The sequence below is a fragment of the Mytilus edulis genome, chromosome 14 (genome assembly GCF_963676685.1).
Source record: "Mytilus edulis chromosome 14, xbMytEdul2.2, whole genome shotgun sequence".
Taxonomy (NCBI): domain Eukaryota; kingdom Metazoa; phylum Mollusca; class Bivalvia; order Mytilida; family Mytilidae; genus Mytilus; species Mytilus edulis.
Window position 1 is genome coordinate 71122883 of NC_092357.1, and position 13569 is coordinate 71136451.

Genomic DNA, 13569 nt, shown 5'->3' on the forward strand with positions numbered 1-13569 from the left:
CTTGTTAACAACAGGGAAGTCAGATGGTATGGAGACAACAGAGGAAGCAGATGGCATGGTGACTCCAGAGAAAGCAGATGGCATGGTGACTCCAGAGAAAGTAGATGGCTTGGAGACAACAGAGAAATCAGATGGCTTGGAGACAACAGAGAAATCAGATGGTATGGAGACAACAGAGGAAGCAAATGGTGTGGAGACAACAGAGACATCAGATGGCTTGTTGACAACAGAGAGAGTAGATGGTATGAAGACAATAGAGAGAGTATATGGCAAGGCGACTCCAGAGAAAGCAGATGGCATGATGACTCCAGAGAAAGTACATGGCTTTGGGACAACAGAGAAAGCAGGTGGCTTGTTAACAACAGGGAAGTCAGATGGTATGGAGACAACAGAGGAAGCAGATGGCATGGTGACTCCAGAGAAAGCAGATGGCATGGTGACTCCAGAGAAAGTAGATGGCTTGGAGACAACAGAGAAATCAGATGGCTTGGAGACAACAGAGAAATCAGATGGTATGGAGACAACAGAGGAAGCAAATGGTGTGGAGACAACAGAGAAGGTAGATGGCATGGTGACCCCAGGGAAAGCAGATGGCATGGTGACTCCAGAGAAAGTAGATGGCTTGGAGACAACAGACAAAGCAGATTGCAAAAGGTAAGGGAATATTATTCTTTATTAATTTTGATATTGTTGAAATGAAGTTTTATTTGAAAAAAAAATTGTAAACTTCTCTCCTTTTTGATTTGTTTTAATATTTGTGTGATATATTATTTAACTGAAATGGTATGTCAAGGTTTTTTTTATAATAATTATGTTATGAATTTAGGCTAATGCATCATGATGTGGGAAATTTCGTGTTGGTGAAACTTCAATGTGGACAAAAAAAAACACAGAATTTTGTTGCTGAGGTAAAAAGGTTCTTTGTTATTGTTATTTGTTTATTGTGTTTCGTTGATGTTCTTTCTCTTTTATTTTTCTTGCAGATTAATTATTGACATCAATCACATTTGGTGTCCTTTGTTATTGCATGTTTCAGATTTAAGTTTTAATACTCATTTTTGGTACAGTGATAATAGGTGAGCCTATTGTTTAGTCTTATTGGACTTTATTTGTCATTACTGATGTTTTATCTAAATCTTGCTGACTAATTAACTGAAAGCTAGATGAGGAACTAAACTGATTACACATGTTCTCAATAATTTGATTTTGTTTTGGTTTGGACTAAAATGTCAGTCTTTAAACAAGTTAAGTTTTTTTTATAAAAGTCTTACACATCAACTTTTTTTATTTTGTTTAAATTACATCTTTCGCCTTTTTTCCAGATCGTTGATATTGTTGAGAGAGAATATATACTGCGATACATGCAGAAGTGTAAATATGGTTACAAGTGGCCAGCGAGGGAAGATTCATCACAGGAACCTGAGGAACATATTGTTCAAAGACTCGCTAAACCAAATACGACTGAAAAAAACAACAAGACATTCTTTCACTTTAAATTTGATAATTAAATGTTTTCATTCATTTGACTTACTATGTTTACTGGTAACACAGTGTCACAATTGCTTGAATAGTCCATAATTGTTCATTATTATTAATGGGTGTAGTAGTAAAAAATGTGGTAACACCTAAATATATCCTTTCAACATTATTCTATCATTCAAGTTACTAAGTAGTTCTTTTTGTTGGCGTTTCTTATTGTTGTCCTTGGTTTTTGATGGCCCTTTTGTGTTTGCAGCTCCAATACACAAGTGAATGTGTACCATTCAATATGTGTTATGTTTGGTACTATTGCCTCAAGTGCAAAAGCTCAAACATTTGAGCCTAGGTTGGAAAATAAAATTAGTATTTGCCACACGTGAACTATCATGGTAAAAAACTTTATAATGTCGATCTAGTATAAAGGTGGTATTTTGTTTATTTGCTTTCATCCATCCTTCATTGCCACTATACCCATTGTTTTTTGCTGAGGTCTCATTAAGCTAATATGGTAAACATGTTGATTGATTCGGCAAGCTTATTTTTCTATTATATTCACATACACTTAACATTTCATGGGCAAAAATTAATACCTGGTCATCTTTTTTTTCTCTGTTTGTGCTAAAAACCGCATGATGGGTATTGTACTTTGTTTGTATACCACATTTGGCAATAGAAAATATCTCAACACTAAGTTTAGTTCAAATATAACAATGAAAATACTAAAAAAAGGTAACAGACGTTGTGTTTTGACATCACGTCTGTTATATTGCCAAACGTAACATAGGTTACTATTTTGTATGAAATAGTTGGGTTTCTGCAGACTTTTCTTTAGCTTATATTAAACATTTTACAGAAACATTTCTTAACTTTTCAGATTCACTTATTTCATCAGTTAATCAACAGTAATTCTCATTATAAGTATAACAATGTAGATGAAGTATGACCACACTACCAGCACAATGTCAACAGATAAAAGTAGACGTCTATGGTTGAAAAATATTAACAAAAATGCACAATAAATGTTTCATTTATGTTGGAAATTGCTAGTCATCATCATTTGATAGAGATTTATTCTTCTGATTTGAATAGAAACTGAATATTGATCGGTCAAGTAACGTGCGTTACCTTTCAACCACTATAATGAAAATGCTGTTTTAATGCCCCAAAACGGTATAAGTTATGTTCCTAACAACGTAGTTTAATTATTTATATATTAATCTTACAGGCTGCACAAAAAAAATAAAGATATGCTACGCTTTAAAATTTGGACATCTTTCACAATAGATATACACTGTACTGTGGAATGTCTCATAAACGTATACATTTACACTTTTGGTATTAAGCTGAATTTTGTCTCCAAATGACCTTAGATCGCCTCCGAATAACCTTCTGACGTCAAGCAACAATCACTTTTTTATAGTGACGTCAAATGTTTTGAATTGTTATGTCAAAGTTTACGGGAACCTGTGTGATTTTATGTAATGGCGGACAAATTGGCATACAAGTGTAAATACGTCTATTCAATGATGATCGTAAACAGTTTTTGAGAAAAAAATATAGAAATCAACCAAATGCATTGAAATTTAATGAACTGATGAATAGTAAAAATCTTTCTGATCTTAATAACTTGTGCAAATTTATAAGACTTGTAAATATTCATTTAGGCTCTCCTGGGTAATTGATGTACTTGTCTTGATATCATTTAGTTTAATATGTATACCGTAATATATGATATGTACCTCCCTCTTGCTTTCGTATAATTTTTGTATGTCTGTACATATACACTATGTAATTATTGTGTGTATCTCTATACCATTGTAATTTGGTTTGTTGAGAAATAAAGATATATATATCCATATCTAATTTTAGAGAACTATTAATCATTGATCATATCTAATGTTAGAGTGTTTTCCAAATTCACTCATATAATCAGTTTTCCACACTGTTTTTAGTCATGCTTGAAGATATTGACTTGATATTTTCTTTTTGTTTACACCATGATAAGTTATAGAACAAGTTAGCATTTTTTTCCAGTATAATGAGTTTTTACCCAGTAGGGGACTATGTATTGTCATGCAATACTCTCAGAATGCTTGTTATATAAAAAAAATCTCCATATAAGGGCTCTTTATATAAGTACAATTCTTGCCAAATGTTTCTGAAATTTATATTATTGGTGTATGTCATCCTGTCAGGGGTACCACTTGTACAAGATATTTTTATTTAGTTTTAATATAAATATTAATATACTTATATAAGTAAATTTTGTAAGATACTTGGTAGTATTTTATTTACTTGTATAGGTAATTATTTTAATGGCTTAGTTATGTCCCTTAGACATTCAGATTCTTTTACTTTTATTAAGTAAAAAAGTCATACTATCTTTTAATTCTTGTTTTGTTTTTCTTAGGACTTTTTTGCTCTAATGAAATTTTTAATTGTCTGTCTTTTGCAGATGTCTTTACTTATCATTTAAGTGTAATTTCATGGTCAATGAAAATGACATTTCTCTGTATGTTGAACACCTTGCGCAATTACTTAAGATCATTGCGCAATTAGTTTCTTTGTTGAATTAATGAGATGAAATGTTGAACTGTAATAAAAAATTATGAGCTGACCAGAGAAAAATTGTATACACTGATATATAAGGTATGTTTTTACATCCCCAAAACTTCAGAATTTTAGGGAGAGTACTAGTAAAAAAAATATTTTTTGTTGAGAAAATGAAGGGCAATGAAGGGGAGATTATTCAAACCTTATACATGTTATAAGAAAATATGAATATAACAAATTTACTTATATAAGTATGGCTGTACCTGTAGAAATGTGTTTTACACTAGTCATTTTGGGGGCCCTTTATAGCTTGCTGTTTGGTGTGAGCCAAGGCTCTGTGTTGAAGACCGTACTTTGTCATTAGCAAATTAAAACATAACTATTTGAGTCTAAATGGTATTTTCTTTTCAAACGGGATGTGTAGAGACACACACACGTTCATTTTTATCTATAAAGAAGTCACTCCTAAATATCCTACTACCTGTCGATACATTTATTTTTGGCATTGCACAAATCATGTCTTCTTTGGCTGTTCATGACGTTAAAATACTAAATCCCTGGGATGTGTTTTAGTTGATTTTAGTCTCTGATCCCTTTGTCATTTTGAACAATATGTTTGATGCATGATTTTTTATTATTAATTGTTTTGGCTTGTAACTAGCTGTCAGTAACTGCAAGTACTCTCAAATCGTACTTTCTTGTTAATTTGACCTGTTGATACTATTTGTAAAGCTTTTTGTTATTTTATGTTAATATGGATCTTGTCTATATACCAGCTTTGATTATTTGGAATTCCTACTAATTTTCACTTCTTTGTACTATGAACATCAAAATTATTTCATTTCTCCTTAAATACTGTTCTTGTACCTGTACTGTGAGGAAGTTTTATCTAGCTCTAATTGTATAGTTTTATTGTTGATATTCACCCCATATGTACCAAGTGTTAGATTAGTTTTATTGATATTAAAGAAATTTCTTGGTATTCCTAAACGAAAGATTTATACACACAGTCGATCAAGTATACGTAATAACAAACTTATTTTCATTTACCTGTGTAGGATATGATGCAGCTTTTTTCAATAAACATGATAAACTCATCATAGATAACAGGATTCAAAAGTGATGATTTTCTATAAATTGTTTAATATTTCATAGTGGTATTTTACTTTAATTTTGTTTAAACCTGTTTATTTACTTTTGACCTTAATTATTTATCCCTTATAAATTTTATTAACTATGAATTTGCATTGAGGTATTATCAAAGATCAAATTTATTCGCTCATTGGGTGTTAATTTGCGTTTTATGATTGAGTTAAGCCTTCCAATTGATATTTTATAGTGTGTTTTTCTATGTTGTGATGTTATACTATTGTTTCAGAAAAGGAAGAAGGTTTGGTACCATCAAAACGTTTAATCCCGCTGCAAATGTTTGCACCTGTCCTAAGTCAGGAATCTGATGTACCGTAGTTGTTGTTTGTTTATGTAGTTCATACGTGATTCTCGTTTCTCGTTTTTATATAGATTAGACCGTTGGTTTTCCCGTTTGAATGGTTTTACATTACTAATTTTTGGGGCCCTTTATAGCTTGCTGGTCGGTGTGAGCGAAGGCTCCGTGTTGAAGGCCATACCTTGACCTATAATAATGGTTTACTTTTATAAATTGTTATTTGGATGGAGAGTTGTCTCATTGGCACTCATACCACATCTGCCTATATCTATTTGACCTATATTAAATGGTTTACTTAAAAATTTACAAATTGTGACTTGGATGGAGAGTTGTCTCATTTGCACTCATACCACATCTTCTTATATCTATATATTATTATTTACTTCTTCAAGTAAATAAAAATAACTAGTACAAGTAGTACCTTTGACTGTCATCAATGTCTTTGACAAGTTCGGAAATCAGTGATGATCAATAATTTCTGAAAGAGTTATGCCCTTTGGAAATATTGATTATATGGAAAATAACATAGTTAATTCTTGCCATAATTTTATGAAACTTACATCAAAGGTTTATATCAGCAATGTCTTTGACACTTTGAAAATAAGTGCTGATCAAATAATTTTAACGAGTTTAATTTATGCCCCTTTGAAAAATTTATTATATTATACTGAAATCACATTGCATTTGCTCTGAAGCCTTCATTTCTGTAAGATATTTATAAATTGTTTCAACGAACAAAAGAAAGTCCTTTTTGTTTTGTCTTGATTGAGTCAAAAAGCAAGACATAGGTACGCTGTGACTCAGGGACAAAACTTAAAGGGAGCCCGGTCATGCCAATTGCCCATGGCTCTTAGATTTTGAGCTGGGCCCCTAAACTTTCAGGTATATTTCAGTTGAACATATAGAAACTAATTATGAAATATCTGGTCGGCTCCCAGCTTGAAATTCCCAAGTCTAGTCCCTGTGTGTCAGGCATCGGCTGCAGTGGTGGCGGGGGCGACAGCGTCAATAATGTATTACTTTGTGATTAGGTTTAGTTTATGGTTAACCACTAGTCATGCTAGTGGTAGGTCAATGATATTTGGTTTGCAGTTGTATTAGCCTTGGCACATCTCATTTTCATGGAGATTATTTGGTCCTACCCCCTCAGTCATGGTCTATTGACTTTGAAACTATTCTTAGTTTACATGTATTAGTTTGTGATTAGGTCAGTTTATGGGGAACCACTAGTGGTAGGTCAATGATATTTGGTATGCAGTTGTATAAGCATTGGCATATCTCATTTCCATGGAAATTATTTGGCCCCGCCCTCTCAGTCATGGTCTATTGACTTTGAAACTTTTGCTTAGTTTACATGTATTAGTTTGTGATTAATTCACTTTAAGATGAACCACTTATCATATATATGTTAAGTCAATGATATTTGGTATGCAATTGGATTGGCATTTATAGCAAGGTTCATTTCCATCATGTCCATGGAGATTATATAAGCCCTCACCCTAGGTTAGTGTTGAGGTTTGTTTAAAGGGAACGACTTATGAGGTTTCAGTGGAATTTGGTATGCAATTGTACCAGCATTGGCACATCTCATTTCCATGGAGATTGTTTAGCACTGTACTTTCAGTCTTGGTTCATTGACTTTGAATATTTGCATAACTTACATATTAAAGTATTACTATTTTAATTTCAACATTTGCATATCAAGACACATCTCCATGTTAACAGTTTATTTTAGTTATTAGGGCCCCGGCTAATGGCGGGTCGCCCTATAGTGACCAGTCTGTCCGTCCGTCCGTCCGTCGGTCTATCTGTCCCTCTGTCCATCCGTAAAAAATTGTGTCTGTTCTATATCTAGAGAACCATTATAATTTCATACTTTATGCTTGACATGTATATTAACCAACACCAGAGGGTGTGTCATAATGTATGTACAACTTTCTAGGTCAAAGGTCAAGGTCAAAATCTTTTTCAGTTGACAACCCCATGTCCTATGGTAAAGATTGTGTCCGCCCTATATCTTGAGAACCGTTATAATTACATACTTGATACTTGACATGTATATTAACCAACACCAGAGGGTGTGTCATAATGTATGTACAACTTCCTAGGTCAACGGTCAAGGTCAAAAACTTTGGTTCCAGTTGACAACCCCATGTCCTATGGCAAAATGTATGGTAAAGATACAAATTTTTTACCACATGTTATTCACAGTGGGGCCTTCAGAGAAGGCTCCCTTCTCAATAATGTCTAGTTGACTCTGTTCTTGTGTAATTTCATGAATTTACTACAACAAATTCAAATCAATAAAAGCAATATTCATAGATCTAATTACAGAACTATTTGATAAAACTAACTTCTGACTCTACACATTTTGCACTTGAGTTTTTAGCTGACCTGGCCTAGACATGCTAGAGGACCAAGTGACCGATTCACTTGATTGTTTATCTCACCTGGCCTAGACATGCCAGAGGACCGTGGGCTATTCACTTGATTGTATAGCTCACCTGACCTAGACATGCCAGAGGACCAATAGACTTCACTTGATTGTATCCCTTTCCTAGATTTTCCATCAAAACATGATGGAATTTTGTGATGGAACAAATTCCATCATGTTGATGGAGTATTGGAACAGCTTTCCATCAACTTTCCATCAATGATGGAAAATGGTTGATGGAAATTTTTTGATGGAATTTGTGTTCATGATGGTGGAAAATTGATGGCATAATTTCCATCTGATGGATAATTGATGGCATAATTTCCATCTGATGGATAATTGATGGTATTTTTGCCATCTGATGGATAATTGATGGAATATTTTCCATTACATGTAAAGTGCATGGAAACTTGATGGAGAATTGACCATCAGATGGAATTTGAAAATCTTTCCATATATGGCATTTTCTGTGATGTCATCAAACAATATTTGTTCTCTGTCGTCTATATAGTTAGTCCAGTTACATGTGTTGGTTCAGTGTCCCATTGGAATCTCTGTCCCTAAAGTTGAATTAGTTGATATTGGCAAATTCTGCAAAATAAAAGTAAAAGAATCTAGCATATTATAAACATGATAAATTAGAAAAGTTAACATTGTAAAGACATAAAGTAAGGTTATTAGTTACTTGTCATCTGTGGATATATTAAATGTATAATTGTCAGTCATACCACAGATCTCTAATTTTATAGCAAAATTATTTTATTGGAATTAAGTACTAAATAATTTTAAAAAACATGTAAATATTGTTTTAAAATGATACAAAATATGATTCCTGTCTTACACAATTTTATGATATATGTATATGCACATTTTTTGTGTCATTTGGCAAAATGTTTGGTCTCTTGTTGATAGTTGTCTCACTGGCAAAATTACCATGTATACCACATCTTCTTGATTAATAATTTTTGTAAATCTATGGTATAGTTTTTCTCTCTTGACTCTGAAAAGCTAATAAAACATTTTAAATGTCACTTAACTTTGAACTATAGATTGAAATAAACAATTAATTTCCCCATAGGCGACAATGGTAGCCTTTTTCGAGATACAGACTTTAGAAAGTTGATTTTTTTAACGAAACCTTGCTAGAATCAAAGAAAAGTTATTAGGACAGTATTTTTTGGTCCCAAAAATATAGGTTCGCGTTGCTTTTCTTAGCGTATTTTGTACTTATCTCCCATGCCTATCAATTTTGCCCTTAAAAATACGTGTCTTGTCCTAGCGTTGAAAAGTCATCTCAGTGCCTTTAGGGCTACGGAATAATTTTTATTTTGCCTTTTGTATAAAGCAGAGCGCACGAAGTCTCTAAAAATAAAAAATTATGGGCGCACATATCGACCAATCAGGATTAGCCATACTCTTAATTCTGAATACCATGTTGCGCCCATAAAATCTAATGGTGTATTGTAACCTATAAGAGCATGCACATATATTCAAAATGGTGGAAATTCTAATACACTGTACTTACCAAAAGATTTAATCCAGAACATGTGTACACACTAAATCTTCCTAGATCCAAGAGACAATTATGTCATCAGAAGAATACATCTGCACTTTTCAATCCCAGTCAATAGAATTAATAAGAACATTTTGATCTAAATCCATTGTAAAATTCATAATTTGTTAATGACAGAAGACATCTTTGCTTCTTGTCTGCATGTTCATAAAAGTTCAAATTTGAATTTGTTGATTTGTTGAGGTTGTGTAGGGTCTTGTGACAATTTGATTCCTTTGAAATGTGCCCCAAATAAATACTGTTAATTAACTAAATCTTGCATAATTGCTATAAATTATATAAAAAATATTTATTTATTGTTTGTAGTTTATCTTTATGTTATGAGTTAGAGATATTGCAGAAGAATGCATAAAAACATGTGCTATATCCTCATTGGGCCTATCACTCTGTGTTTATTTATGATGTCACATCCTGTACACAAAGGTTAAAGAAAAACAGATTGGCACCTGACACCTGTGCTGGAAAAATTTCTAAGTTTTTTTCCATCAAGAAAAATGACAGAGTCTAAATTCCATCCCTCTTTCCATCAAAGAAAATGTTTTAAGTCCAATTAATTTCCATCAAACTTTTTTCATTTCCATCCTATTTACCATCAGATTGAATAAGTGCCATCATATTTTCCATCAGGGGGTAAAAATTCCATCCAATTTTCCATCAAATGGTAAAAATGCCATCCAATTTTCCATCAGGGGTTAAAGATGCCATCAAATTTTCCATCAAAAGAAGGCTGATGGAAAAAATATTCCTAATTTCCATCATCCTTTCATGATTTTTTTTGGTTTGGGATGGAATTCCATCAAGTACCATCAAATTTCCATCAAGTGTTGATGGAAAATGAAGAAATTGATGGAAGATCTAGCTCACCTGGCCTAGACATGCATGACATGCTAGAGGACCAAGAGAGCCATTCACTTGATTGTTTAGCACACCTGTCTTAGACATGATAGAGGACCAAGTGGACTGCACTTGATTGTTTAAATCACCTGGCCCTAGACATGTTAGAGGACCAATAGAGCTATTCACTTGATTGTTTAGCTCACCTGGCCTAGACATACTAGAGAACCAAGTGGACTATTCACTTGATTGTTTAGCACACCTGTCTTAGACATGCTAGAGGACCGAGTGGACTATTCACTTAATTGTTTAGCTCACCTTGCCTAGACATGCTAGATGATCAAGTGATCTAGTCACTTGCTTGATTAGCACACCTGACCTAGACATGCTAGAGGACCAAGTAGGCTATTCACTTAATTGTTTAGCTCACCTGGCCTAGACATATTAGATGATCAAGTGATCTAGTCACTTGATTGTTTAGCTCACCTGACCTAGACATGCTAGAGGACCAAGTAGGCTATTCACTTAATTGTTTAGCTCACCTGGCCTAGACATGCTAGATGATCAAGTGATCTAGTCACTTGATTGATTAGCACACCTGACCTAGACATGCTAGAGGACCAAGTAGGCTATTCACTTAATTGTTTAGCTCACCTGGCCTAGACATGCTAGATGATCAAGTGATCTAGTCACTTGATTGTTTAGCTCACCTGACCTAGACATGCTAGAGGACCAAGTCGGCTGTTCACTTGATTTTTTAGCTCACCTGACCTAGACATGCTAGAGAACCAAGTCGGCTGTTCACTTGTTTTTTTAGCTCACCTAGTCTAGACATATGCTAGAGAACCAAGACGGCTAATCACTTGATATTTTAGTTATTTGTGTCATTGGGTTGCTGTCTCATAGACAAATACCCACATCCTCTTGTATTCATCAAATATACTTAGTCCATGAAGTCATCATATAAGTCGTAAACTTTTGAGTTAATTTTTCTGATATCATGGTAATCTTGAATTTTTATTTGAATATAGAAAACATGGATATCCTAACCCAAACTTACAGAGCCATATGTGCAGTTTGTCCATTCAGTATACGAGAGAGACAACATTGAGGGGTCTCTGTTGGGAATGACAGAATCTGGTGAAGACGTGGTCCAGTCAGTAGATGAGGCAGACACCGTACACAGTTCTCTGTTGAGAATGACAGAGTGTCGTAAAGATGTGGTCCAGTCAGACGATGAGGCAGACACCGTAGACTGTTCTCAGATAAGAATGACAGAATATGGTGAAGATGTGGTCCAATCAGTAGATGAGGCAGACACAGATTCGTCTCAAAATAGTCCGACAGATTTACAGTCAATATCTAGTTCTAAGACAGGTATTTATTCATGTTATTTTTTCTTTACGAATACAAACAGATTTAGTTTGAGTCAATACAACAATTTCATTTTTCAGCTTGAGGACATCTAAAACAAATCTTTAAAATCTTCTCCTCTAAAACTTTTATTTCATTTTACACCAACAATTTTCATGGAATAGAGATTTCAATTAATTAGAAAATTTAAATGTGAAGTTTTTCTGGTTAAGTTAGTTTGATAGGAACTACTGGTGATAGATCAATGAAATTTTGTGTGAAGTTTCATTGCTATCAATACATATCAGATTGACAACTATGTTTAAGCCCTGTCCTCTGGCCATGGTTCAGTGACTTTCAATTAATTTGCAATTTCTAATAATAGGTTTTTTGCTCAAAATATATGAACTACTTGCGATAAATAAATGATTTAAATACATACAGTTGCATAAAAATTTTCTACATTTGAAAATGCCTGTACCAAGTCAGGAATATGACAGTTCTTGTCCATTCATTTTTGATGCGTTTTGTTATTTGATTTTGCCATGTGATTATGGATTTTCGGAATTGATTTTCCTCTGAGTTCAGTATTTTTGTGATTTTACTTTTTACTATCAGTACATATCAGTTTGACGACTATTACAAAGCTCTGTCAGCTACCGACTTAAGGCTTCTATAGTCCGCGGTTTTATTCTCCTAAATTTAACCTGCCATACAGGGGTGCGGCCTATAAAGTATGATTAGTAAGAAATAACAGAAATAATGATAGTAGAAATTAGGGACTTTGTCTTACTTAGTAATGGAGCTGCCCATCAAATGGTCTTTTTTCTAAATTTTATGCCGACAGTCGAGACATGTCTTTGTGTCAACAGTTCATTAAAATTATTTCTTGTTGTTGAAAATATATAATAAGATTGAGTCAAATACATTTGCAGTTTTAAAATTGTTGTTTTGGAGAGAATACTATTATCAATGGAAACAATGGCTCTATTTTCCATCAGAGCTTAGTATTTTGTTTATTCTATTTATGGCTATAAAGATTTTGTAATATATATATATTTTTTTGGCAAATGATATATGATCAAGAAAGGAATTTTAATATATATTTTCTTGATTCATGAGATGTTACAAGTAATAAGTAACTTTGTAGAACTAAATAATAAGTATGACATGTATGATGTATTATTATTTTTATTACAGAATTTGAAGGGAGGAGAAGTACACATATCCCGTCGATTGAATCTCAACCGTAAGTTGTTTTAATATTTACCAGTGATTTAAAATGTTGGTTAAAAACTGAACAATTAACATGATTAATGTAGTAAAAACCTTCTGCAGTGAAAGATCACAAAGTTTTGTTTTCCAAATCATTAAATCAACCGTAGAATATACGACAAGTTTGATGAACCGTTTATAACAGTATTTTGTTGAGAAGACGAAGTTAAGTACAGTAACACATTTTAAATTTATGTTAAAAATTTAAGATAGTTTCTAAGATCTCAAAACACCACATAATTTGAAAGAATCGAAAACAAATCAATCCACTGTCTAAATTTACATCAATAATATTGTGGAATTTCTCAGAGATATTTTATTACACTTCAACAAGTTTCTCAGCACACCTCCTCCTTAACATAACAAGTTATTACAGATATTCTATATTTACAGAATATTATCAGAGGAAGACAACCTTTTACAGGCAGCCTTTATTATACTCTATACTGTACCCAGGGCTATTGAAGACTTCGTAGACAGGGAATACAAAGGTGGTTTTGTCCAGTCTATCCGGGATCATAAAGATCAACTCAAGGCAACACTCAGTTCAGAGGAATGGGAATTACTCAGCCAAATAATAGGTACAGTAATTACTGATCTACAACAGACACATTTTAAAAT

The 13569-nt window shown here is 33.3% G+C and overlaps 2 protein-coding genes across 2 annotated transcripts in view; both read left to right on the forward strand.

Moving 5' to 3' along the window:
- Positions 1-13569, forward strand: part of LOC139502844 (uncharacterized) — a 72833-nt gene that overhangs the window by 11019 nt on the left and 48245 nt on the right. Inside the window, exons 2-4 of the mRNA XM_071292472.1 lie at positions 11352-11697; positions 12874-12922; positions 13342-13529. Of these exons, the coding sequence (XP_071148573.1) occupies positions 11448-11697; positions 12874-12922; positions 13342-13529 (487 nt within the window). The 5' untranslated portion in view covers positions 11352-11447. The remainder of the gene's footprint in view (positions 1-11351; positions 11698-12873; positions 12923-13341; positions 13530-13569) is intronic.
- On the forward strand, positions 29-1609 carry LOC139502681 (major royal jelly protein 5-like). The gene is made up of 2 exons (XM_071292214.1): positions 29-654; positions 1323-1609. Exons 1-2 carry the CDS (start codon positions 29-31, stop codon positions 1576-1578), a joined length of 882 nt encoding a protein of 293 aa, XP_071148315.1. The 3' UTR covers positions 1579-1609.

Excerpts from the sequence above, each read along its gene's own strand:
- LOC139502681 (XM_071292214.1), top strand. The coding sequence starts at position 29 with ATGGAGACAACAGAGGAAGCAGATGGCATGGTGACTCCAGAGAAAGCA. Across the intron at positions 655-1,322 it reads GACAAAGCAGATTGCAAAAG|ATCGTTGATATTGTTGAGAG; the intron begins GTAAGGGAATAT and ends CCTTTTTTCCAG.